This window comes from Papaver somniferum, chromosome 7 (genome assembly GCF_003573695.1).
Source record: "Papaver somniferum cultivar HN1 chromosome 7, ASM357369v1, whole genome shotgun sequence".
Classification (NCBI taxonomy): Eukaryota; Viridiplantae; Streptophyta; class Magnoliopsida; order Ranunculales; family Papaveraceae; genus Papaver; species Papaver somniferum.
The window spans coordinates 73,720,494-73,747,632 of NC_039364.1; the positions used below are offsets into that span (position 1 = coordinate 73,720,494).

A 27,139-nucleotide genomic window follows, 5' to 3' on the forward strand; every position below is an offset into this window, starting at 1 on the left:
AAAACCACGTTCTGTTGCTCCTCTTCCTCCTCTTCTTTGGCTTTAGCAATAGCTTCACAGGTACTTAGTTTACTCAAAAGAGTTCATCAATTCCCAGAATAGTACAGCTAAACGTAAAGGCAGGAAAGTATCAATATTGATTAAAACTGGATGTGAAAAATCTATAGCATGGCAAGGCAGACTTGAGTTGTTATGCTGAATTTTTTAACCAGGGTAGATTAAGTTTATCAGAAACTGCACAATTGCAATGGAACAAGCACAAAATACAATGATGGACAAGTGAATTTGAACTACAACTGCGCTGACAAATCCCACTGCTTAGCTTACTACAAGAGATAAGGAAAACTACAGAATACAACCTTCAGGCTATAAGAATCACAAACAGCAGAAGAGCATTGGATACAGATAAATCTGACAAATACACCAAGCACTGAGAGTTAACTGTTGTGGCAAGGCCTAAGGCTAAGTAGCAGGCAGCAACATGGTGACAATGATCAACTAATGGAGATATAAAGATGGTAGTATGCTTAAAATTTCGAAACGAAGGAACCCAATAAATTACAACTGAGCTACAGAATTACAAACAAATTTTGGGAACGGGTTTGGGAACGGGTTTGGGAACGAGTTTGGTTCTTGGGTTCTCTACCAATCCCATGTCTTCTTCAAGGATGATATATCGAGCCCAATGCTAGCGTATCTCTTGCAAGCGGCTTCTTGCGTGATATTCTTCTACGTTTCTCATTGCCTTTACGCCTCTGGCCACCAAATTCCTGCTCTTTTGGCATCTCCATTCATCCAAGCTTTATTTAGTACCTAAAAACATAAAATTAATTAGTAAAAGTATTTATTCTTGAAAACAATGAAAATACAGAATTTGGGTTAATATATGATTTTAAAGCGCAAAAGATGAGTTAATTGCCAATAAAAAGATGTAGAAATATGCAATATTTGGCACTCATCATAAAGGACTCAGCATCTCCAAGAAATCACCACCGATACTCCACTTAATGTACGTTAATGACCTGCCGATAACATTCAAAGCCTCAAACCAAAATTGTAACCACCTCCAACAACTTCTTGGTTCTTACTCCACTTCAGTGGGGTAACATATCAACACAAGCAAATCCACAATAATTTATCATCCATGACTTGATCCAACTTCGATTAGTAAGATACAACAATTCTTCTACATGCCGGGTACATCAACACCGCCATTTTATCTTTGAGTCCATTTCAAAGATGAAAGACCTTCAACATATATGTTTATACCACTTCTAGAAATACTGCCCTGCAAGGCGAAAGGATGGAAAATGAGATACTTAAATCCAGTTAGAAGGTTAATACTAATAAAAAAACCGTCCCATCCCTACTACAAACCACATAACGCAGATAAACCTCCTATTAGGGCATATTTCTTCTGGGGCCACGACGCGTCGATCAAGAAAATACATCCTATGGGTTGTGACAAATTAACTAAACTTAAAGTTGAGGGGGGCTGGGAATTATGAAAAGTTCAGACCACGACAATGCACTACTTTTGAAGATAACCTGGAAACTACAAGATCAACCGACTCGATTTGGACAACCATGTTCAAAGAAAAGTATTTCAACAATGAATTTTTTTTCCAATCAACGTAACCACCCCCGGAGTTGGCTAGCCCTCTTTGGAAATAAGTCAATTCACTTTTATCTTTCTCCACACCTCATTTCTTCACTGCACTTGAAACTAATACTACCCAGATGACATACAACTAGATCTTATATCACCTCCTCTAAGCCAAAACCAATGCTGAAACTTCCCCTTAGTTTCCAATCTTAGTGATTCAATTTCCAAATCTTGGGTCAATGATCGACCGACAGAACTACTGCAAATAATAGTAGCTAGAATTATCAACATCCACTTACTGGAACATGATCTACCAGATAAAATTATTTGGTCGTTTACAAAAACTGAGAAATATACAACAAGTCCAGGGTATCGAATGGTAACTCAATAACAGGCATCAACAACAACCGGACACCAGCTACAACCCACAAGATACCTTTGGACATAAAATTCTCCTCTTAAAGTATAGCTTTTCTTGTGGAATCCATAAATGAAGGTTTACCTACCTTCACCATATTACACAAAATCCACCTTACCACCTCATACCTTTGTCCTAGGTGTAATTTACACCCGGGAACAACTGAGTATATTCTCATAAAATATCTGTTTGATAGAGGGGCTTGGTACCTCGTCTTAAATCTCCATGAAGCAGAACCAATATTCCAACACCCTAAAACACATTCGCTTAGGAAATCAACTATCATTCATCTGCTTCTACAGATCAACAAATCTAAGGCTGTTGCGACATCCTTCTGTTTGCTCTTTTGGGGCCTCTGGCTGGCACATAATGATTTCATATATGGAAGGAAACAACATATTCCTACCCACACCTTCGAATTTGCAAATCACATGCATCAGGAGTATACCTGGTAGGATTCAATTCTACTTCCCCCGCTACCCGACATGACACCTATGGCAAAGAGTAACCCAAATCTTCGGATAACTACAATTGAAGTTGTTTGGAGTCCTCCAGACCCATATTGGATAAAGATCAACACACATAGAGCTGCCCGCGGTCACATGGGATCATCAAGTAGAGGTTTTATATGAAAAAAAAGATCAACAATTACAGTTATTGTAACAATGACTCAACATCTTGGGATCACAACAACATTGGTAGCATATACTTGAGCCATGCTCATGACACTCAGAATGGTAACAATTCATCAATTGACTAAATTTTTCATAGAATCATACTCAGAGACGTTTTCCATTTTATCAACAACCGGGCAGAACCACTATGGTCATGCCTAAGAGAAATGATTCATGAAATTAAAAGAAGACTAGGAGCAATCCCCTAGTACAAGATTTAACACAACTACAGGAAGGCGAAACATGCAACATAAGCACTTGCAAACCAAGCGGTACACAAAATCTAACAGGGAACATTTCAAGCCAAACTCTAAGAATATATTATCCCGATGTTTTTTAAAAAGTTTGTAATAAATGACCCCAGAGGGAAAACATTCCCCTGTGTAATTCTGTCCTAAAACCTTTTTAATAAATCATGCTTAAAAAAATCTCATTGTGTTCACCTCTCATTTTCCAATGCTTAGATCAGAAAAAAAATGTCTTCATCATCTGCAAGTTGAAACTCCAACACTTAAACGTGCAACAACCATATCCGGTATTACAGTTCCATGTTAACTAAGCTCATTTAAGTCAAGTAACATCTTAGCCTTTGCATCCAAACAATCGGAGATTTCATAAGTTAAGGAGGTGTTTGGTATATAAACTTCTTTTCAATCTCATTTATTTTATAATTTATGCAAAAAAAAAAATGATTTTTGATAATCGGTTGTTTGGTTTATTACAATGATGTATTAAGATTTAAGTAAAAATATTCAAGATTAAACTTTATTATTTATTGTTGACTTCTTTTTGTTGTTGTTAGGATACTACGTGATTGTATGATTTTAAGTGCAATGGACATCTAATATTACACATAATCCTAAGTCATTTATGTAAGCATTAGTACCCAAAAGTCTGCACCATAAATTCTGTAATACGACCTATGTTGTCTGAGGCACGATGCGAGGCGTCCATACTCTGCATTGTGTGCATCAGGTGCATTTGTGAGGGCATCGCTCGCCTTTGACATAAATCTACACATGAAGTAATTGTGCGCCTTAGACGTATTTATTGGGAGGAGCCCGTACTCGTATCGTGCACATAAAGTGCATTTGTGGGTACATCGGGTGCATAGACTACGATATAAATTTTTGTTCACTGCATGAAACGTGCTAGTGACTCGAAATATGCCCCGTGGCTTACACATACTAACATAATATGTTGTTGTGTGGCTCAGAGTGTGTCTTGTCACCTAATGCTTGTACTGTGAAACGAAACTTACCATCTCACCTAAAATGTGAATGTACTAGATTAGCCACGGTCTTAATGTATTATCAAGAGTATAAAGCACAGTTTGGCTAAGTTAGCTTGTGTAAGTGGTGGTCCGGATTTGTCCTCACAAGAGATAAATCTGCCCACCCATTTTCTGCACATGTGACTAAGGTTCTAGGGAGAGGAATGAGTGACCGTGTGCGCTCAATCGTTTTCTACAGGTACCCAAAATCCTCTTCCCTATAATTCTTCGTCTTCCTGCCTTACGTCATGAAACATGGAACACGCAGGTTCCGTTTTGTTAGTAATGGGGATGTTCACCATGATTTTGAGCTTTGATTTAGTTCTCGATCAGGATTGCAGAACTCACATTAGTTCTTAGATCAATCGGTACTGCAAAACTCAAATTACGGGTATGATTTTGCCAGTCTTTGTTCTCTGATTCCAGGAAATTTCGATTTTTTGTTCTTTATTTGTATTTAAATTCGATTTGGATTCATTATTCGTAAGTCATTTATTTAAAATTTGATTAGATTTGATTTTTGGTTTAGTTCTCGGATCAATCAGGGTTGCAAAACTCAAATTACGGGTATGATTTCTCTAGTCTTGGTTCTCTGATTCCCCGAAAATTCGAATTTTGGTTCATTATTTGTATTTAAATTTTGGCTGTGGTTGATCCCCTAAAACACAGTCTCATTAATCTACCGAGTAAGCATGCCCGTTTCTCTTTTTGCTGATAATTTTCACTTTTCATATTCCAGAGATAAACAAGATCTCAAAGAAGACCAAAAAGAAGATTTATCCTTCTATCTTCTCCAACTCGCAGCAGGCCCGCATCATCCATCGTAAGTATAATAAAACCCTAATCTCTCCTTCACTACCTCATTACTATCATGAGCCCTAATATCTTCTTCTGTTTCGTTTTCTTATCAGAGAAGAGCCGTCATGAAATTCAAAGTAGCTCTTCCAAGGCAAAACCCAGAGTCAGTAGATTTATATTGCTTTATATTGCTTCTTACCTATTTTATCCTTCATGGTGTTGTTTTTCTGCTGGATTTGTTTTTGATTTGGTTTTCACAGGAGACGATTGAAAGAAGGATTCAATTTGGCGAAACATCCTGGATATCGATGTACCAAATCTACCAGTAGTTCCTGAGACATCTACTACTGCAATTGATTGAGTTTGATAGAGTGCTTTAAAAACAAAGAAAAATGCCACGGAGAATTTGGATGCAATTGATTTTTTTTATCACATATACCAGAGGTCGCGGAAATGCGGATCAGACGATGGGTTCATAGACAAATTATTCTAAGAGTTTTAATATGTTTCAATGGGTTTTTCTAACACCAAATTTGGACCAGAGATGGAAGTTACGCCACGGCGATAAACAATGCTGCATTTGAAGAAAGAATATGCACCTGCACACGCCATGCCAACCGAAAATATAAAGACCCATTTGAACTACTGGCAAAATAGGAGCCCATATAACAGGTAAATGTTTCCTTCATAAAATGGGACCAAAACATAGTTCTTGCCAAGTTTCATACGCAAATATCGCTGAATTTTGATGTTGTGTGCGTGTCCGCGGGATCTTAAGATTTTCATGTACAAGGGACACCTACTAAACTCATTATTGACAATGATTGGTATTACCCTGCCTGCAAGGAGTGCAATACAAAAGTGGTGCGGGTTAAGCCCTAGTATTTTTATTGGGCCGACCGACCGGAGGACCCGTAGTAAATTTCTTTTATGGCCACTTTTTTTTTTTTGTAAAATGAAGAGTAAAAAGATTTGTTCCGTAGCTTTTTTGGTGGACGAAAATAACCCTGCTTCTTTAATAATCGCATCTATTTCTTTTCACTATTTCCTCCATCACCACTAGCAGCTCCGCCATTAATCAAATATCAAACGCTTTTGATCCTTACCAACACCCACAGCACAGTCATCGCCGCTACCACCTCCCTCTCCACCAGCACTGCCTCTTCCGCCACTGCCACCTCATCTATTGTTGAAGAACAAGATTAGAATTACTGCAGCTCTACTGGCACCAACAACTCCACCAATTCCAAAAATATCCCCAACAAATCAATTGTAAGTTGCCCCGCCACCACCGACATCATCGCCGCCACCAGCTTTTTATTATCCTTCTCTTTACCTACTACAACCACCATCTCTCCCGCCAGCACAATCACCATTTTCGTCAAATTGATACAATCCCATAACGGTAGATTGAAACAAACCCATGCACAGTTGCAATTTTATGATTAATCGAACAAAATCATAAATTCACACCATAAAATTGACACTAAATTGACGCCATAAAATTGAACTAAAATCTGATATAAACCCATCAGAGACGTCAAATAGAAGAATCAGAAACACATAAATTTTATGATTAATAGAACAATTACACGAAGTCAACACAATTAATTTAGAAAAATCCTGGGTTTCAATTCTGCAATTTTATATGAACAAACTCAAATTTTAGATCATCTTATTTGTTTTTTGATTCAAACCATATTATCAGTCATCATCTTCTTAAACTCTTCAAATTCACCATCAACATCAAACTCTTCAAAGTGATGTGATTGCATGTGGCCTGTGAGAGAAAATTAAGAAAAAGAACAAAAAAAAAAAAGAAGGAAAAAAGAAGAAGAAGGTGTTGATGGGTTAGCAATAGCAGTACCACTGCTCGTGGTTTTTTTTTTTAGTGCTAACTCTTCAAATTGATGTGATTGCTCGTGAAAGGTGACTGGTTCAGGTTCTTTAAAACTCGTAGAGAAATGAAAAAGAGGGAACAGAGTTAATAGAGAAGGAGACGGGGAGATTGATAACCCTAGGTCTCTCTTTTACAATCCTGTTAAAGTGCGACATGTTCCATTGGAGGGGCGGCAAGGGTGATAGTAATGTCCCTCTTATTGGTTAGTAGATGTCCGATAGGGGGTGTAAATTGACCAGATTATTCTACTCTTATTTTTAACCTAATGGAATCAGAAAAATCAAAACGGTTTTTTTGATTTTTTTTTCATCTTCTCTTCTCTTCTCCTCCTCCATTAAAATTGAAATTTTCATCGTCCTCGATTAATCAGCGATTTGAAAAATTGATAATCGTTGATTGAAAACTATATTTCCAAAAGACCCAGTTAGAGTTTTGTTTATTGTGTTTGATTTAAGTTAGTTTTGTATCAAAAATTAGGGTTTTGGATCAAAATTGAAATTGAAATTTCTGTGTTGCATGTGAGTTACGGTTGGTAATAACTCCAATTGGAACCGTAACTATAGATTTGGTTGATGTTACGGTTCATTTAACTCAAATACCAACCGTAAGTTCTTGATTTTCAGAAAGAATGTTCAGTTACGATTCTTTTTTGCAACCGTAATTGATTTACGGTTGGTCTCGATACTTAAGTTACGAACCATAATTCTTTCTGGATGTTTCATTTTATTTTACGGTTTGTATTTGCATCACTGTTATCAACCGTAATTGAGTTAGGACTTGTAACTCAAATAACCTTACCAACGTAGGTTAATTACGATTGATCTTGATTCATTAGTTACCAACCGTAATTTGTTACAGTTGCTACATGTTGTCATTCTACCAACCGTAACTGGTATTACGATTGGGTTTTCCCCAAATTGAACCAGTTACGGTTGGTATTCGATACTTTTGGAACCGTAACTAAGAGTTACGGTTGGTAACGAGCTAAATTCCAACTGTAAGTTCTTCTAAAATTTTAAAAGTTTCGATTTTTTTACGTACTTTAGATAATTTTGAGCGACAAAAAGCTAATGGGAACTAATTTAGAGATTCACCCATCTCAAATTTGTCACTGGAATCACTTATTTTGGTTGAGTGAATCAAAATCTAGGGTTTCACAAAAATGTCTTTTTTCTTCTCCTCACAACTTTTTTTTCAACTCTAAAAATCTAATTTTAGAGTTATTATAAGTGAAAATTAATATCAACACTGATCTTGATTGTCAACACTAATCTTGATTATTAATAATAAGGGTTAATTGGTCATTTCTATATTTTTTTGATAAGAGGTGGCATGAATTACCATGTAATGACCCTTTTTGTCTTATTAGGTTGCCGCCCCTCTGATGGATCATACCGCCCCTCTAACAAGATTGCTCTTTTAATTCTATTCTATGGTCTGTAAATGTGTTGACTTGACAATTCATGTGCGGCAGTTGGACAGAGGGACTTGTCAACAGGAAGTGCTAGCTTAGAAGTCAGAACACTAGACACATGTATGTTCATAGAAAAATAAAAGAGAACAACACTACACCACACTATAAAACATGAAAGAGGAAACATGATCCTTGATCGAGTAATTTTTCCGGTTCGAGGGCCGGGCCAGTTTTTAGAACATCGGTTGTGCAATTAGCGTTTTTTTTTTCGGTCGGCCCTTCCACCGTGGCAAAGGTGTTCTAGTATAATAGTCCACGGTCTACCTTAAGGCGTAAGATTTATCACTATGACTAAATTTTTTTAAGTGACACACAACTGGCTACCACAAAATATTAAATTTTTATAACCTCATAATCCACCTTGCAAGGGAAGAAATTACCAATGACTGCTGTACCCAAAAGATTGCTTGTGACAAATTTTTTTTTTGTGCCTCAAACCTAACATTATAACCAAATTTCACCAAATAACCCAAGTTTTCTTGCCTCTTTGGGAATTAATTCACGTGTAACCCCTGATTAGATAGTGCAAGGTTGTTACATTGCTTAGGAATCCGTTGTTGTATGACCGCAATGGAGCCTATAGAAAAACCTAAAAATATTGCACGAGTAAATGGCTAAGTAAGGTCTAAATCATTGAATCAGGTCATTGGAGATGGTATTGGAGTCAACATTTGGTTAATTGCGAGGTATCACGAATATACGGGTTGGATTAGGCACTTGTTACATGAGTGACATAGAACACTAAAAATTTGGTATACTCATGCCTAAGACGTCTGTATTCTAAAAAATGAATTGGAACAAGTAGTTCCCGTAATAGTTTTTGAATGGAGTGATCTAAATGTATCGAAAACCGAGTCTTAATTATTTGTACATTTACCTTCAGAGTTAGAAAAGAATTGTGCAGTTATTCATGCTCAGCTCTGGAAGTCATACAGTTGATATGTACTACTTGAAGTTGATGTCCAATGAATACAGAGTTAAGTGAAAACCCCATATTTTCTGATGCCTAATAGTGCCAAAATGGGATCAATATTGGTTAGATTGTGTCATTACACCATGAAAACCTAAAATTTGTCCGTTTTAAAAAAAAAAATCACGCTAAAAATCGTATACTTTGACCAAAATTTATTAAATGACTTCTTGATCTAAATCTTAAAATGTCGTTAAAACCTATCAACGGTCCAATTAAGATTTTATGTGACTCTAAATTCGTTAACTAGTTTGAAATTTGCGCCCTTCGAAATGAAATTTAAACCTGGATTGGAAAAAAACAATCATGTACCTAAAAATTTACCTCTTGATAAAAGTTGTCATACAATCCCTAATATGCATAGTAACTCAAGATTTTCCTAACAAAAAACTTGAACATCGGTTCAGAATTTGCCACTGGAACTCATTTATTTGCTGACTCAAATCTAACAGGTTACCTATAATCTCCCCCATTATAAATCAAGTTTGCCCGGTAAACTAATTTTTTTTAATGTTCTGGATCTACCTCATTGGTAGAACGAATTACATTCTTATCCAAAATTTCCTGATCAGAGTTTTCTCGTGTATCTTTACCCATAAAATGTTGTATGATCCAAAATTTGTTATGTGACCCAAAATCTCATCCAGGACATATTAACCAAAGATCTACATTCTGACCTTGAATATACCTTGCTGATCAACAACGTACATGGTGATCCATATTTACCACCATGAACAAAAGTTTATATGTATAGAGATAAAATTATCTCATCGCTCATTAAATCCGAATTATGTTCCATATTTTGCACCTTGACCCAAAATTTGCTATTGTAATAAATATTAATTATTAACCGTGATGCAAAAACCACAATGTGGCCCCATAATCTATCACTATATCATAATCTACCTTGTTATCTTAGGCTTAGTTTGGTATTGTTGTGCGTTTTATAAAAGCGCTTTTCTGCTTTACATTGATGTGTAAAAAAAGTAGTTAAACGTTTGATAAATAAAGTATAAGTTAAAGTTAAAGCTGATTAAAAAACCAACCAATTGTGTTTGATAATATATTAAGTTTATTTGTTGTTGGTATAGCAAATGACAAATACAGACATATTTTTCAAAATCGTTTAATTCGATTTTATTGAATTTAATAGTAAATAATTTTTTTACTATTAAATATATATATCTACAATACAAAACAAAGCTTATCTAAGTTAGGCAAACTGAAAAGCATCCAATATTTACTTAGGGATAATCAAATCAACATTTATGGTTTGCTCGGTCCAAACTTTACTAATTGGATGTTATAGATATATCCAACGGTTTTAGTTTATTTATCATGTTATTATGTCCCAATAATTTTCAATAATAAATGTTTCATTAGTTAATCTAATAAATTTTTTTGATATTTAACAATATCAGTAGACAATAATGGTGGTTGTGATGGTGGGTTGTGGCGGCTAAGGCGGTGGCGATGATAGTGGTGGGTATTGATTGGTAGAAGGGTGACGTTAATGGCAATGGTGGAAGAGATAATGGTAATGGGATGAGAAAGGTGTCTTAAATATGTTAATGGTGGTGGTGGAAAAAATATTGGAAGTGGGGTTGACAAAAGTTTCCTAAGATAGATAATTATTTAGTTTTTATATCTATTTTATATTAAAAAAAAAAAGATGCCACCAAAGGCTTTTATTAAAACAACAAGAATATTTACACATAAAAGTTTGGAAGTCGGGAAACAATTTGTGCCCCAACACCTTTCTGGATAGCCAACAATATCCTATGAAAAATAGAACTAACTACTTTGCCATTTGCATCATAACTAGCTAAGCAGTTCTTCGATTTCTTCAAGAAGGCAATCATATCATCTCCAAGTTCCACTAATTTTATAAAATCCAAAACACCAAACCCATAACCACGCGTTGCACATTTTTCCGAGTATTTGTTGCATTTATGGGTAACAACTGCGGAAAGAGCATGACCTGGTGTAAAGCTACGCATCCTTGTTCCTGTAAGAGGTGAGACACCTGTGACATCTAAGCACACGTCCCGACCATTCTCCTAATTGTAGACAAGCAAGTCTGCGGATCTCAAAGGTGCATTCCTTTCCGACAAAAAGTCCATTGGTATTTCCTTCCTTTCGGTGACTCCGGCGCTATAGAAAATGTCCATTATTACGTCACGTACCAAATCATGACGGAATTTAAGTCTGCCTTCACTTGTGCAGTGGATAGCATGGTTACCGAAAATGTCCACGTCTCGCTTATATATTGTGCAAAATGTTGTCTTCAGGGAATAGTGGCACACCCAATCTGTATTGAGTGATGGCACGAAAGTGTCTCTGGCCTATAGTTTGATTCAGTCCAGCAATAGGAATTTAGATTTTAAATTTAGTTTTTTACTATTTTTTCTTCAAAAAAATTAAAATAATGTTTAATGGTCGGGTTTGTTCAGTAAGAAGATAAATCAATGGTTGTGATTGCATAACAAATACAAGCTATACTCGAATTAATTGTAATCGGTTCACTTTCTCATATCTCTTCATCCCCTTTTTTTTTATCATGATTTCCGTTTCTGACATTTCTCCTCGACTTCATGTGATTATGCATGGTTGAGAAAGAGTTCATGAGAGTAGGTAAAGAGACAAGATAAAGAAACAAAAAACGTAATAAATCAAGAATTACATATTATTCAACTTTAGGAAAATGAGTAAACACAAATTTATGTAAATTTGAAACAATTTATATCATCAAAGAGAAAAAAGTAAACCATGCAGCTAACGGATTTCGTAAAATTTATCTGATTAATTTTAAAGTAATTTTGGATATTTTTGTTGCGAATTTGGACAATGGCCTCGTTTTTTTTTTTTTTTGAGGTAGGGGGTCCAGGGACACTACTTTGTTTTGAAGAAGTGAACGAAGTAGTGTTCTATCTCTCATAGGATTTTCTCTAAGATTAATTATATTTGTCCTAAAGGATTGCATGATTACAAATATATAACATTAAAAGATTTTGAAGATAAGGACCTGTTTGTTAACCAACTCCTCAATATATCATCCAACTGTTAGCACAAATAATTTTGATCGATTTTCCGCAAACAATTACGATATACATTTGAACACATATTCTTACTCGTGTCGTCCTACTCTGTAGTCCTCCCTTCGTCCAAATTATAAAGGCGTAGAATAAGTTTTTGGTTGTCCATCTATATAGAAATATTAAATAAACTCGATTACAATATAAAAGAAAACATGACAATTAAAAAAGCGTCTAGAATAATTATCATTTTATATAGTAAATATCACGTGTCAAATTGTTATACACACACAGAATTTTACTTATTATCAAGCATGTCATTGCGGCTGGACAAAACTGCGCATTTTTTTAGGAAGGAGATAAATGTTTTGTTATGGTTGCACCCATAAATTCTTATAAATGACGTGTGTGATTGATAGTTATAAACATATCCATCTGTCTTAATTTATTAGCCTCATTATTGTTATTAATTTCTCTCAACAAACGTTTTATCAACCTCTATTGATAAATGTATCACAATTAATATACTTCATTAATTAACAAATAATATTTATTAATAATCATACAAATATAGATTGCGGGTGGTTGGGGTGCGTTGGTGGTGAAAAAATAATGGCATTGGGTGATTCGGGGGTAGTAATTGTTGGTTAGTATAACAGCCAATATTTATTTGATGTCGTTATGACACATATAAGATTATACTATGAAAGTTGTGGTTGACTTTCTTTAGTGTGTCAAAAAAACCTCGGTTAGAATATATTTTACATAAAAATGACAATTATAAAATTATGGGAACAATTAACAAATGAATGATGTGAGTCAAAATTGACACAAAATGATAGGGGGTAAAATTGACACCAGAAATAAATTACTTATTATGCGGGTTGTGTCGTTACGATTTGGGTCAAGCTCTAGTATATATAACATTAAATTTACTAATTATTACTATTATTATCATCGTTAGAGGTATTATTTAAAAGACGAGGGTATCCAAATATACCTCAATCTAAAACTTTTCCACCTATAAGTCTTTTCTCCGAAAGTGATTGTCTATGGACTGAGTCGAGAAAATACAACTAATCGGTTCACACTTCGTGTGATCGTCCATGGATACGACATCGATACAATACGACAACAAGATAACTTGTGTGATTGACTATGGATACAAGATCGAGATAATACAACAACGAAGTATGATTACTTGATAATAGGTTCAGACTTAAACAAACACAATAGAATTGCTATCAAGTAATTAGGAATTAACGTTTGTGTATTTTACTTCTAATCATAATAAAAACAATTATAATTGCGGAAATGGAAAAGTAAAAGACACGACAAGATTTTGTTAACGAGGAAACCGCTAATGCAGAAAAACCTCCGGACCTTGTCCATAATTGAATACTCTCAACATTAAGCCGCTATAAAAAATCCAAACCAACTTCGTATAGACGAGACCAAGCAACTAAACCTATAGTTAATCTAGTTCCGTCTGTATCCTTGCGCCTCCAACTTGCAATAAGTCACGCACTTGGAACAATTCCTTTGGTTCGTATTCCAAATAGTAAAGGAACAACAAATATGTTCGGTAACAACTCTTTTCAAACAAGTGATATGAGTTTGACAAAAGGCTCTTCCGTTTATCCCGATAAACTTCTTTGTCAGGTTCTTAGATCTATCTATTTAACAACTACCAAAATAATTGTCTAGATTTTGCAATCAATACTTCTTAGTCACAAAGACAATATATTGATGACGATCTACTCAACTAATCAATCAAGATTGTCACAAAGATAAACCGATTATAGTTGGATCTCCAGCCGATCAAGTTTTGTGCACACCAAAGATTATGAACTCAAATATGAAATCTTCTTTGTCTTCAAATCTTCTTAGATCTTCAATAAAAACCTGCAATCAACTTGAATCTCTTGTAATCAATCACACACAGAACGGAGTCTGTTAACAATGGATTATCACTAGACGTCTTTAGATATACAAACAGTCTAAAGATCCCCGTTGAAACTTCGATGTAGTTTGAGTGAATCTTATATCAGAAGAGAAGATTCTCAAGCATAAACAAACTAGGTGCAATCAAAGTTCAACAACCGTTAGTCAATCAAATCAATCGAAAACTAATAATAAAATGCAATTATCTAGTTTCCCACCAACGATACTCGTAGAGCTTCCCAATCCCAAAGAAGTCTTTAAAACGAGCGGTCGTAAGAGATTTCGCCTAATTATGATACTTTCCTCTCCGAATAGACGACACCACCAGTAACAACACAACTAGGTAGTTTTGCTGGCTCTGAGGATTAGTTTGTTTGAAATGAAAACTTCAATATTTATAGATCAAGGAAGTTTGGACACCAAGGAATTTCCAAAACCGAATATTCTCAAAGATATGCAATAAGGGCAAATACGGTTTTCATAATTCCTGGAAATGCTTTGTCCAAATATTGACCGAAATCTCAGTAGAAAATCTCCAATTAGTAAATGCACATTACCAATTTTTATTTTCTAAAGATATGCATTTTAATTGCTGGAAATTAAAAGCATATAAAACTAAAAACCTTAATTAAAAGATTCTCAATTTATTTCGATCAGGGATTCTCCTCTGGTTATTAAGGAATATCTTTGAACAATAAAAGATAAGAGTTACTGAACATGTTCAAAGTATGTCGACATATTTACTTTGTAAATCCTATTTCATATTTACAATCTTGGAACCGATTTGCCACACTTCCAAACGAGTTTAGAATTGGTTCATCTGATTTCCAAGAACTATGAGATTGATCAAAAACATTCAATCACCATTAATGGGTTTCACGGTTCTACCAAAACAAGTTTCAGTTCTACCTCCAAGTGGCTACTAGGATCGGTCACATTAGTTTCCAAAACATTGTTAACTAAGTACCAGGATCGGTTACCACTTATTTATGGTACTTACTTGTGATCGGTTGCACAAGTTATAGGATCAGTTACACCAATTACTAAAACTTGTTAACCAACTAGGGCCACTACAACGATCGATTACACATCTTGTGATTAGTCCCAACGAAGTTCTAGGATCGGTTACCCAATGATTAGGAATGGTCACACCAATTACACATATCGATCATATTATCTCAGGTGATGACTTAAGATCGGTTTCACTAATAAAAATCATACAAATACAAAAGTCATCATTGTGAATAGTTTTACCAAGATATATAAACAAGTTATGAGCGGTTATACTAAATACACATATTGGTAATCCAAATATTTGCAATGAATAATAATACTAATAAGCCTAGCGATTTCCCTTTTGATTCATAAAACAAGTTTATGAATTGTACTTCCTTTAAACAAATGTAAAACATTGTTTCCTAGGACGAAATCTTCACCTATACCCATACACATAATCACAATAGCATTCATACGATTATGTCGATGTCTTAGATATGTAGTTCAAAAGATAGACGTTATACTTCGTATTGTAATTCCTTAATACTATGTCTAACTAGAGCATAATCATTCACAGCTTCGCAGTTATGTTTTCAATATGCACGACTTAAAAGATACGTTATGAAATAGTTCAAGTCAAATATTACTAACCTCAAGTGGAAGGATGATGTCGTCGTTGTAGCTCTTTACTTCTTCACATTCTTCAAGTCTTCACGTAATACTTGTAAGTCTCATATCCTAGTAATTTTCTAGCTAACCTATACGAAGCTGACCCTAGTAAATAATCAAGCGACTCTTTACGTGAGTTTTGATTCACTAAAATATGACAACCAAACTTGACATACCAACGCCTTGATGGGTTCAACCGAGCTATGCTCTAACAATTATTTTACTTAACCACTTTTTATTATAGATGTAATTTTCCGAAAAAACTAAAATTAAATAATTATTAATTTTTGCTCCTACTTTTATTATTGAGAAGTTAAAAAAAGGTTCAATTAAATGGTATATAAATTGAAGGGTAACTTTTGTCATTTATATAAAATAAAATAAGGATAGAAAAGAAAAAAAAAACATCAAATAAAAGTGGGACCACAACTTTTGCTTTCGGAGCTTTTAAAAACTCCTCCTCCATAGCTTATGAAAGTTGGAGAATATCAGAAGTGTTTTTCATAAAAAAACACTTTGCAAAAACTTCACCAAATACTAAGATGAAAAAATATCATAAATATGTTTTGAAAGTGCTTTTGAAAAATAAAAGCAGCCTAAAACTTTTATGTAACCCAAAATCTGTTATTTGACTAATATGTACATTTTGTCCCACGATATGCTTTATGTCTCAAAATCTGTACCAACCCAAATATGCCATCGAAATGAAAAACAATATAAAAAATATGTATTTCACCCATAATCTGAATTATTACCAAAATTTGTTACAGAACCTAACGCATGTTATTTAGGAAAATGATCTGATTTTGTAACTATTTACATTGGTACAATTCTGGTGTAATATGAGCTTGCACACGTCTATGATTCAACGATACCTATTTACAGAGCATATCTATTGGAAGAATGGGTATGCCATCAAGTTCGAGTGAAGAAGAAAAGCAAGTACTGACCATAACGAAGGGAACATCAGACGTAATGACTGGAGACACATGATCATCAAGTATTTAGCAGAAGCGATATTTTCGGCAAACAAGAGGAAGGAACAAGATTATAGCCAGAGCACTGCAATACGAAACTCAAAACGATATACTTTACATTCGATCATACATGGAGTCGTTATTGAGGTACGCATCTTGAGAAGAACATACTAACACCCATAAGACAATCCACGCAGGAGATAATAGTAACCACACTGGAAAGAGGTCGTTGGCAAATAAGGCTAAACAACACGGATAATTTTGCCATATATGAACGCGAGTACAATACAACTAGTCCAGAAAACCTAAGCATGTAAAATGTGAAAAAACTTGTACATTGCATATCATCCTCAATATCATATTGCTTCAGAAAGGAAAAGAAAAAGAAAATCAATATCCTATTAGAAACTCAGAAAGTTGTTGTGCATAAACTTCTGCCGTAGATGTATTAATTGTCTTAATGGAAAAAGCCTTTAAGCAAAGAACTACACAAAATAATTCATGAAGAAAATAGTGGTGCCAAAACTTGTACGTTTGATGTATTATTTCATCTTAACACGTGTGAAGGATTTTATGTGTACTTAAGATAATGATTTTTCCTCGACTATCTCATCCATCGTGACCGGATTAAGCTTCTCTAATTATATGGAGAATCCATACAGTGGGAAACATAAAACAAAACACTCTGCACATAGCACCACATCGGAAACCACCTGCCTTTCTTTTTCTCAAAATTAACTGCGATGCATCTTTTGATTCCAACACTTGACTAACGGGTATTGCACTTATCCTACGTGATTTTGCAGGAACATGGAGGGGCTGTCGCTCAAAGTGCTATGCAGGAATAAAGAACTTTGAGCAAGCAGAATGTCTTGCATTCTTTGATGCTGCCAATTGGAGTATAAAAATGCAGTCGACTCAGATTGTGTTAGAGACAGATCTTCAAGGAATTGAAGGCTATGTTAATAAGGCTGCTCCAGTGATATCATGGGAGAATGAGACTATTCTACTAGATGCTATAGATAGATTGAAAACTATGCATAGATAGTAATGTCAGTTTGTTTCAAAAAAATGTCATAAAACTGTTGATATTCTTGCAAAGTTCAGCAGAAAGTTTGGTGTTACTAGGATTTGGTTAGATAGTCTTCCCAGTATCATTGAGTGTGAACTGTTGTCGGACAATTCGCTTATCTCCGATTAATAAAAACATCCATCTTTTACATTAAAAGATGCAATAATGATACATTTGGGGTATAACTCGCAGACCGTTAAAAAAAAAAAGATTATACAGTCTCGTCCCATCAACTTATACGTATACGTGTACAGGAATCCGAGTCATACTACCTCGTATCTCGTATGTACTACGAGTAGTAGAGGAGCTGAAAGAGAGAGAGAGAGACGAGCGAGAACAGCAAAGAGGGTCATTACTTAGTTATTAGTTTTTGTTTCTCACTAAACCTAAACACACAAATTGGTCTCACTTCGAGCCCTAAATCATTCTAATTCTTTGTTCCAATTGATTTTAAGTAAAATCACCAAGAAAACCTGGAATTGCTTTTGATGAATTGGTTAGTATTTATATTGTTGCTGCTTTAATCAATGAAACTTTCATGATATTATTAAGTAACATTGGTTTATTTAGGAAATTACTAAATTTGATTCATTTACACCAAAAGATTTATGGCTTTTTATATCTAGCTGAATGTGCTCATTTGTTTTAGCTAGGGTTTAGTTTTTTTTTTTTTGTTATTTTTTTTTTTGACTCAACTACTAAGTCGAGATTTGCAGGTTTTCCTGATAAAATTCTTGGAGGTGGGTTTACTTTGAATAATGGTCAGTGGGGAGGGGAACTCGACGCCAAAGGCGGCTTCGTCCAAAACATCCGCTTCTCAGGTCCAAATTTGTGTCTTCTTCTTCATTTCAATCTCATTTTCCCAAGTTAACATTTTTGTTGATTTGTGCAGGAGCAGCAGCCCCAGCCTCAGCAGCAGCAACAACAACCTCCTCCTACTAGTAATGCTGCAGTGTATCCAGACTGGACTGGATTTCAGGTTCTTGAGTGAAACTTTTTTTTCAAACCTTGTTATCTCAATTTAGCAAGAGTTTGTTAGTTGGGACTGCTAGAGTTCCTTTTTCTATCTTCATGGTTTTAATTCTTCTCAAAATTTGTCTCTTTTTAGGCTTATTCTCCAATGCCTCCTCATGGATTCTTTCATTCTTCTGTTGCATCGAGTCCTCAACCTCATCCTTATATGTGGGGAGCTCAGGTAATCAACTATTGTTCCCCCATCTATATTCTGTAGGTTGATTAGCATATTCAGTGCTGGTTTGACTTCTATTAGCACCTTTTCTTTAGCGTAGCTAAATATTTAATATGTAATAGAATTTTGTAGTAATATGAAAGCGAATTATTAAACTTAAGAAGAAAAAAATAGAAAGTTGAAACCACCTAGCCCCTGTGTATGTTCTCTTGTTCGTATTAGTTATTCAAATATGCGACTCGAGTAAAGGTGCTGGATGTTACAATTCAAATGCTCTTGAACCTGACAACTGTAGTGGTTTTGCTTCAAATATTTGACCTGAGCTGGTAAGTACAATATTGTCTATAAACTCCATAGTCACCGGACTCTCCACATGGAAAATAATGCAACTCTGTTAAATCCTTGCATGTTTGCGAGGAAGTTCCAGTACCCTTAAAGAAGTGGCACTGATATGAGGCCAGGTGTCTTAGTGCTACATTTGTCTTCTCCATTTTGATAAGAACTCCTAGTGTCTGAGATTTTTAAGTGTTGGGGTAATGAGAGGGGTTCGATATCGTTGCTGAATATACTTTTTACAATTACTCTCAATTTTGTTATTTAGATTGGAATTTATCATCATTAGCAAATGGCGAATTGATTTATAAGAGTAGTGTCTCTTTAGTTTGGCTTTCCCCCTTTTTCCGTTTGTGCACTAATGTAGTTCACTATTGGTGAAGAAGGTATCATATTCATTACTTGCAAACTAGTTGTGGGAGGGTTGAAACACTGGTTCTTTCAGTTTTCTTTCTTCATTTTTGAACAACCTCTGAAAATTTGCTGTTTGCAGCATCTTATGCCTCCATACGGGACCCCACCACCTCCATATGTGATGTATCCACATGGAGGAATGTACGCTCACCCATCAATGCCTCCGGTAGTGTATCCGTCTATCTGTTCTGAAAGCTGTAAATCATAATCTTTTCACATCGTGTAGAATATTCTTTAAGTTCCTAACAGTTCTGGATGCCACCAACCCCTGGTCATAATATTTGGTCTTCAACAGGGTTCACTCCCCTTCAGTCCTTATGCTATGCCATCTCCAGGTGGCCCAGAAGCTTCTGTAAGTGACTCAAACCATAATTCGCATGTCGATTCTCCATAATGTTGGACTATAATGTTGGACTTCTCCTTTAGGTAACTATGACTGCTGGGGCAGAAGCAGATGGGAAATCATCGGATGGTAAGGAGAAAAGTCCGCTGAAGAGATCAAAAGACAGTTTAGGCAGTTTGAATATGATTACGGGCAAGAACAATAATGAAAAGGTTAAAACATCAGGGACATCAGCGAATGGTGCTTATTCCCAAAGGTATGAACTACTTCCTGGTTGAATAATGTGATTGATGAACGAGGCTAGCTTCTGAATCTACCTATGCTGATTAACACCTTTGGTGCTTCGGATTCTACCTCTGAGATATGCAGTGCAGAGAGTGCGAGTGGAGGTTCAAGTGAAGGAAGTGATGCAAATTCCCAGAATGTAAGTCCATTACTACTCATCCACCTTAGTTCTTTATTAGTTGGTTGGATTATAACCTACTAAAGGGAAGAAACCATTAGTATTGTTATTGCCATCTAGACCTTCGTGTACTTTCTTGACAACTTAGTGATTGGAGTCTGATACTAGATTAGTTGGGAATGGTTATTAAGAATGTGGGTGGTTATTGCCTTACAATTGTCTAAATTTTACAGGACTCGCAACCAAAGGCACACCGTGGGAAAGATTCGTTAGAAGGTATGTCTGGTTCCCTTCTAATATTTAAAATTCGATATTGTGATTGGTGAGAAGTTACAGTGAATTGCATTTCAGGGGAATCATCTCAAAACGGAAGCTCTGCCCCTGGTTCTCATAATGAGGTATCTGGTACTCCACATCATCCAATGTTGAATCAAGCAATGACTATTATGCCTATGCCACCAGTGGGGGTTCCTGGAACTGTTGCTGGTCCCACCACCAACTTAAATATCGGGATGGACTATTGGGGTGCTCCAACTCCGTCCTCTTTACCTGCCGTGCATGGGAAAGTTTCCCCAGCAACTGTTCCTGGGTCAGTGGTTCCTAATGGTCTCATTGGGTCCCGTGAGGGTGTTCAGCCCGAGCTATGGATACAGGTCAGTTGTCGCTCTTACTGCAGTTCTTTATGGCAATTGGTTATCCAATTCGGTGAACAGATATCTTTACCAATCATACTCGAACTCAGAAAATTATGTTTTTTGTGTATAAAAAGGTTAGCTGGTTGAAGTGCAATGCTATATATAATAAAGAGATTACTTTCTTCAGCATCTTCTGTTGTGATGCTGACTTTTATGTATCTGTGTGTGTAACCTCTTGCTTTCTTATTTTGTTACTGGGTGTTCTTCTTTACTCTATGCGTGAACAAAAGTGTCTGTTTTGTTCCCACTCTATTTTTCATTTTGTCGAGGAACAAATTTCTTTACAAGTTCACCCATTTGAATATTTCTCTTCTCTTTCATCGGGTAACTGCAATGTGCTCTGTGAACAAATAGTAATATAACGTCAGACAAATAAAACGAATTGTGGTAGGAATATCATGAAGGTACAGAAAATCATAGTAAATTTTCTAACTCTCTTTCAATCACTATGAAGTTGCTGGCTGTGTCCTAGTTGACCACTCAGATTCGACGCTTTCCTTTTGAAGTCTTGTTTAGCAGTGCATATTTTTTGCATACATATGATCAATGCAGAACATGTGTCTACACCTTATCATGTGTAGGCTCACTGAAAATGTCAACGCAGCAAGGGTTATAAGTAGAAAGAGAATTTGATTGGCCACTGAGTGGCTCTTGTGTAGGGCCATATCTCCTTCACAGAGAAACTGATACTGACTGCTAATGCACTTGAATTTTTTTAATATTTCAGGATGAAAGAGAACTTAAAAGGCAGAGAAGAAAGCAGTCAAACAGGGAATCAGCCCGTCGATCTAGGTTACGCAAGCAGGTACCAAATCTGCTGTAATAAAAGAATTGCCTTTTCCAGACTCCCCCAGATTTGGCTTTACGCAGAGATTTTGGTTACTTACTGCTGGTCTTGAGTTTCAGGCGGAATGTGAAGAGTTGGCTCAGCGTGTGGAAGTTCTGAAAGAAGAAAACTCTGGACTGAAATCACAAGTTAGTCACATCAGAAGCGAGTATGAGCAGCTTCTCGTCCAGAATAGCTCTCTCAAGGTGATCCTTTACCTGACACTAACTTTTACAGAAGGACCGAACTTTACAGTTTGAACTATTGAACATACTCTCCAAACGTTACTTTGTCGGGAGTCCACAAGGCAGTTCGAGAAATAGGCATGGGCTGGATGTTAGTAGACTGTTAGAACTGTATATATATTAAATCATTAAATGAGATGTTATCTGTGCAGTAATTAAGTTCTACACCTTCCTTTGTTGAATGCAAACCAAAATATACGAAAAGCCAAGTGGAAACATACGTTCCTTATTTATAGACGAGCTAAATAAAATATAGGTAATCTTGGTAAGTCAGCTTATTCATAGGAATTTTATTTTGCAGGAGAGACTTGGGCAAATCCCAAGAGGATCTGAAGGTGAGGAACATCTGGGTGAGAAGGTTCAGCAAGTAGGTGAAAATTGATTCGGAGACCCCATCTTAATGGGGGAATACTCTAACCCAATTAGTATCACTAGCAACTTCTTATTTATATAGGTAGGATGGTTCTCAAAATTTGTCAAAGGTCTGACTTTCTGGTCACCAACTCTGTGTATACCTGTAATCGTTCTTGTCACTTTGGCCAAATAATTGACGGTCAATTGTGTCAGAGGCGGCAGTGGGTAGTATTTGTCTCTAGCTACAGTGAGCATAGCAGTTTGGTACACTGCCGTCTTCGTATTACTTGTGGTAGATGACACCTGTACTTTAAGAGAGTGAGAGGGAGAAAGGAGAAACTAATAAACTTTAGGTTTGCCTTGTGTGTATGAAGCTTTTACGTAGTTGAGGAGTGTTTTTTTTTTTTTGTACTTCTTGTACCTGTTGAACAAAAAGTACTAATGATATATTTATCTAGTCTCTATTTAGGATTTTATGTGGACCTTTACTTCTCTGACCGTTTTTATTGAGCATAAAATACTTCCAGAAGTTGATTATAATTTTAAGTCTAATATTCCATGAATTCTTCTATCCATCAATCATATGTACCTCTCCTGTTATTAAGTTAGATTTCGAGTCTTCCGATTAGGACTTAGTAGCACATATAATTAAAAAAAAAATACAGATAAACATATTATCTCATCCATTTGGACTGTGCATAGGGTGTTAGACTGTCTTTCGGTTAACTAATTCTTTTCATAGAAGTTTCAATAATTAGTAGTACACCAGTGATAGTATCATACAGGTCATTACAGAGTGCAATAACAGTACAACAAGTGCTTGTGAGGATTCTGACGTGTGGAATCCCGAGTGATTGGGTGACGGGGAGATTGCGGGAACCAGATCCTGGGAATCTTCTAAAGGTGATGACTGCGTTGGACTAGGTTCAGCTCCAGGTGCACTATTTGGACTTGTCACACAGTGGGATGAAGGAGGCAATGCAGTACCATTTTGCTCAGGTTCTGTACTCAACAGCACCCCATTTATTCCATGGCATCTGATTGAAAACCCTGCAGTGCAGATATCCGGGCTAATAATCAGGATATCATTGAGATAAAAGCTTCTTCTGTTTCCATTGTTTGATATCTTGAGCATAAAATTGGGCTTCGATGTTGGGATCATAGAACCAGTAGGAAAATGTTTCATCTGATCTAAAAGAAGAGGAGAAGGAATTGAATGCCTCTGTATGAACTCAGCAATTTCATGTTCAGGCATTGAGATATTTGATAGCAATCGATCATTGGGCATCAAGAACGTGATATTTTCCGGTAACTTATCTGATGGCAACATATTAAGAAGCATCACCAAGCTGAAGTGGTTGGCTTTCTGCATTTCTTTGATGGCAACAACTAAGTCATCCTTTGTCGAAAAACTTTCTGCCACAGATGTTGATAATATCCGACTCATCATCAACAGGATCAAATACCTGTGGTAAGTCGCCATGAATTCTTTTGTTAGATTATTGAAAAGAAAATGTCTCTCTTGCAGTGAATCCCCTGTGATTTCTTTTTTTCCGCCTTTCGCATCAGTATCCCGTGTATGTTAGGTCTTACATCTGGTGTAAGTTAGGTTGGTCATGAATCTCCACTATTTTTAACAACCAGTTTCATTAATCATCCTTCCTGCATGATTAGGATTTTTGATAAGCAAGGTTTACATGTCATTAAGATAAGTCATTGTATCCTGACGTCTAAAGCAACACTTGCAATTATGTTAAATCCAGCATGCTCCAATATTGATGATAAAACTTCATTTCAGGAAGATGGTAGGAGTGTATTTGGTTGCATATAAAAACGAGTTTCCATACAATTTTTGGAACAGTCCAAAATCTTGACTGATATAAAAAGTTGGATAGGGGGTTTGCAATGAACTGCATCAGTGCTGGAATATGTGGACCATTACCAAAATAAAATGAGGATACATACCTCAGAATTTTAATCTGTACACTAGTTTATGCAAATGGCCTTTTGTATCTGAATCAATTATTAAACTATATATGTTATAAGGAGTAAGCTGATTGTTTCTTCTCTTTGCATTCTTAGGCATTTTGCGATAATTGATGATTCAATTGTCTCTGCACCATTTGAAGAATACCTTTCTGCAATCCCTTACAGTTCTGATAAAATCTTCACTTTGTACCAGCTCAAGAATTCTGGTTTATTGTCAAAATAATTCTCTAGCAGTTGTCGAAGTTGATAGAATTATTGTGGACTTGGTAACCAAATTACAGATTTTAACAGTAGGCCTGGAAGACTCTACAGAACTGTTTTTCCCGTTTTTCCTCACAGCTGATGCCAAGGAGTATTGTGCTTGTTGAACTGAACTCAACCAAGTGTGTTCCATAAAATCATAAATTCACAAGTTACATGATATGGCATACACGGTTAAGTATTGTGCTTTTTGAACTGAACTTGCCTTGTGGGGGGATTTTTCTTCAGGAGGAAGTGGTCCATAATCCGAATCTAAAATGTCTTTTTTTTTATTTTTTTTATCATTAGTTTTTTACCCCTCAACAAAAAGTTAAACGGTAGGTTAACAAGGAATAAACTTTTATAGGCGTGGATCATCCACCTGTGATGTAAAAGGCGCCTTAGGCGCACGAGTCGCACAAGGGGCGCCTTAGGCGCCCAAGTATGACCAAATTTTTTGTTTTCTAATTTTTCTCTGGGCGCCTAGAGAGCCTAGGCTAGGCGAAGGGCCAGGCGCCTCGCCTAACCCAATACAACATAGTCATCCACCGGAGTGGATGGAATCTTTCATGAAAACAATTGCCTTGCAACAACCATGTTACTTGGTTCTTCTCTTCACACACCACAAATAGGTTCAGTATTGGTATTATGGACAGTTGTGTTTCTGAAATCGGGATCTAGACCATGGGCGTAAAGGAAGCCAGTTTAAGAGCAAGGGCTGTGACCCTATCTTTGTTAAAATGAAAGAGAGTAGATCTGATAGAGTGAGTTTTCCGGAAAAAATGATTTGAGTGATGGGTGAATAAAACCTAAGTAATGTCCTTTAAAAGTGTTATTGATAGAGTTGAGAAAAAGCTCCAAATTTGGAAACCTAAGAATCTGTCTTGTGCTGCTAAATCTACTTTAATTCATACTTCTTCTACTACTGTTCCTATGTATCAAATGAATTGCTTTAGAATCCCAGTTGAAGTTTCTAACAAGATTGACAACATTCAGCGAGATTTTTTTTGGGGAAAAGATGTCTCTGTTATTAGAGGAATCTATCCAAAAGCTTGGGGTAAAGTTTGCATCCCAAAGGAGTTAGGGGTGATGGGATTTCTTAATCTTCGGAGTTTCAACAGTGCAATGTTAGCAAAGATCAATTGGAGACTTGTACAGGATCCAGATGCTATGCTAGCTCAGGTAATGAAGAACAAGTACTATCCGGAACATAGTCTCCTTAACAACGAGATAGTGTGTCATGCAACTTCTTCTTGGGGTTGGAAAAACATCAACAAAGAAATGCCCAAAATCAGGTACAACTCTACTTGGGTGGTGGGAAATGGGAAGACAATACGAATCTGGGAGGATTGGTGGTGCATTGAGATAGCTGGCAATCCTAAGCCTTTGAATGAACAAAGCATGAGTGTTACTTATGTTGCTGAGTTAATGGAGTGCATTGGGGACAGATGGAAATGAAATACAAATGTGTTGAAAACTTGCTTCCAAAGAGAGGTAGTGGAAACAATTAGTAAGATCAAAATTTCAGAGAGAGAGGAAGATAAACTAGTGTGGAATCTAGAAGCAAATGGGAAGTTTAGCACTAAGTCCCTCTATACCCAGATTGTAACAAATGATCAGTTAGAGCAGCACAATGACAGAAACCTTTGGGGAAGGGTGTGGAATCTCAACACTATACCGAGGATCAAAACTTTCCTTTGGAAATGTGTTCATGCTATTCCACCACTCAATGAGAGGATTAGGAGAATTCTACCATACATAAACAAGTTGTGTCCTATGTGTGGACAGTAGGAAGAATCACTTAACCATATCTTTATGGAATGTGATTTTACTTTTATGTCTATTCACTAGTATTGGCTTTAATCCTGTTTTTGTTTTGAATAATCAGGTACAGTTCCTTGGATGGTTTACAAACTGGTTTACAAGAACCGACGTTAGGGACAAAGGAATCCTAAACTGGCCAGAAACTATGGCAACAATCATGTGGGATGTTTGGAAAACTAGATGTGATTTAGTGTTTAGGAAAATCAGGCCAAATGTAGATGTCACTAAATATAGTATTACTACCTTAGTGAAGGATAATACTAGAAGTAGATGGCACTTAGAAAAAATGGATGAGATAGACATCTCTAAGTCGTATTATACGTTAAACCCAACCATATTGTCTATGAAAATAAATGTTGTTGTTATAATGGATACTAGTACAAATATTTCAGGCATAGCTCTAACTTGCTCTGACCATACATGTGCCTACTCAGGAGCCAAGTGCATCCATATCGCAGGAACAAGTAAAGAGGAGTTA

General features: G+C 36.1%; 3 protein-coding genes across 3 annotated transcripts; 2 read left to right on the plus strand and 1 right to left on the minus strand.

Annotated features, from left to right (window-relative positions):
• The first annotated feature begins 18,129 nt into the window (after positions 1-18,129).
• Positions 18,130-23,084, plus strand: LOC113297632 (bZIP transcription factor 16-like). The gene is made up of 13 exons (XM_026546169.1): positions 18,130-18,302; positions 18,523-18,627; positions 18,699-18,785; positions 18,915-19,001; positions 19,822-19,908; positions 20,038-20,094; positions 20,169-20,341; positions 20,455-20,509; positions 20,722-20,764; positions 20,840-21,141; positions 21,911-21,988; positions 22,090-22,215; positions 22,556-23,084. The coding sequence occupies exons 2-13, from the start codon at positions 18,565-18,567 to the stop codon at positions 22,634-22,636; spliced, it is 1,239 nt and encodes a 412-aa protein (XP_026401954.1). The 5' UTR covers positions 18,130-18,302; positions 18,523-18,564; the 3' UTR covers positions 22,637-23,084.
• A 91-nt stretch (positions 23,085-23,175) lies between these two features.
• On the minus strand, positions 23,176-24,091 carry LOC113297633 (FAS1 domain-containing protein SELMODRAFT_448915-like). Its single transcript, XM_026546170.1, has one exon. The coding sequence runs from the start codon at positions 24,089-24,091 to the stop codon at positions 23,363-23,365; it is 729 nt and encodes a 242-aa protein (XP_026401955.1). The 3' UTR covers positions 23,176-23,362.
• Positions 24,092-25,653: 1,562 nt separating this feature from the next.
• LOC113294766 (uncharacterized mitochondrial protein AtMg00310-like) lies at positions 25,654-26,295 on the plus strand. Its single transcript, XM_026543143.1, has one exon. The coding sequence runs from the start codon at positions 25,654-25,656 to the stop codon at positions 26,293-26,295; it is 642 nt and encodes a 213-aa protein (XP_026398928.1).
• Positions 26,296-27,139: the final 844 nt, after the last annotated feature.

Coding starts and splice junctions, on each gene's coding strand:
- LOC113294766 (XM_026543143.1), top strand. CDS start 25,654: ATGTCCTTTAAAAGTGTTATTGATAGAGTTGAGAAAAAGCTCCAAATT.
- LOC113297632 (XM_026546169.1), top strand. CDS start 18,565: ATGGTCAGTGGGGAGGGGAACTCGACGCCAAAGGCGGCTTCGTCCAAA. Junction 19,002..19,821: donor CTTATATGTGGGGAGCTCAG/GTAATCAACTAT, acceptor TGCTGTTTGCAG/CATCTTATGCCTCCATACGG. Junction 19,909..20,037: donor CTCACCCATCAATGCCTCCG/GTAGTGTATCCG, acceptor GGTCTTCAACAG/GGTTCACTCCCCTTCAGTCC.
- LOC113297633 (XM_026546170.1), bottom strand. CDS start 24,091: ATGGCGACTTACCACAGGTATTTGATCCTGTTGATGATGAGTCGGATA.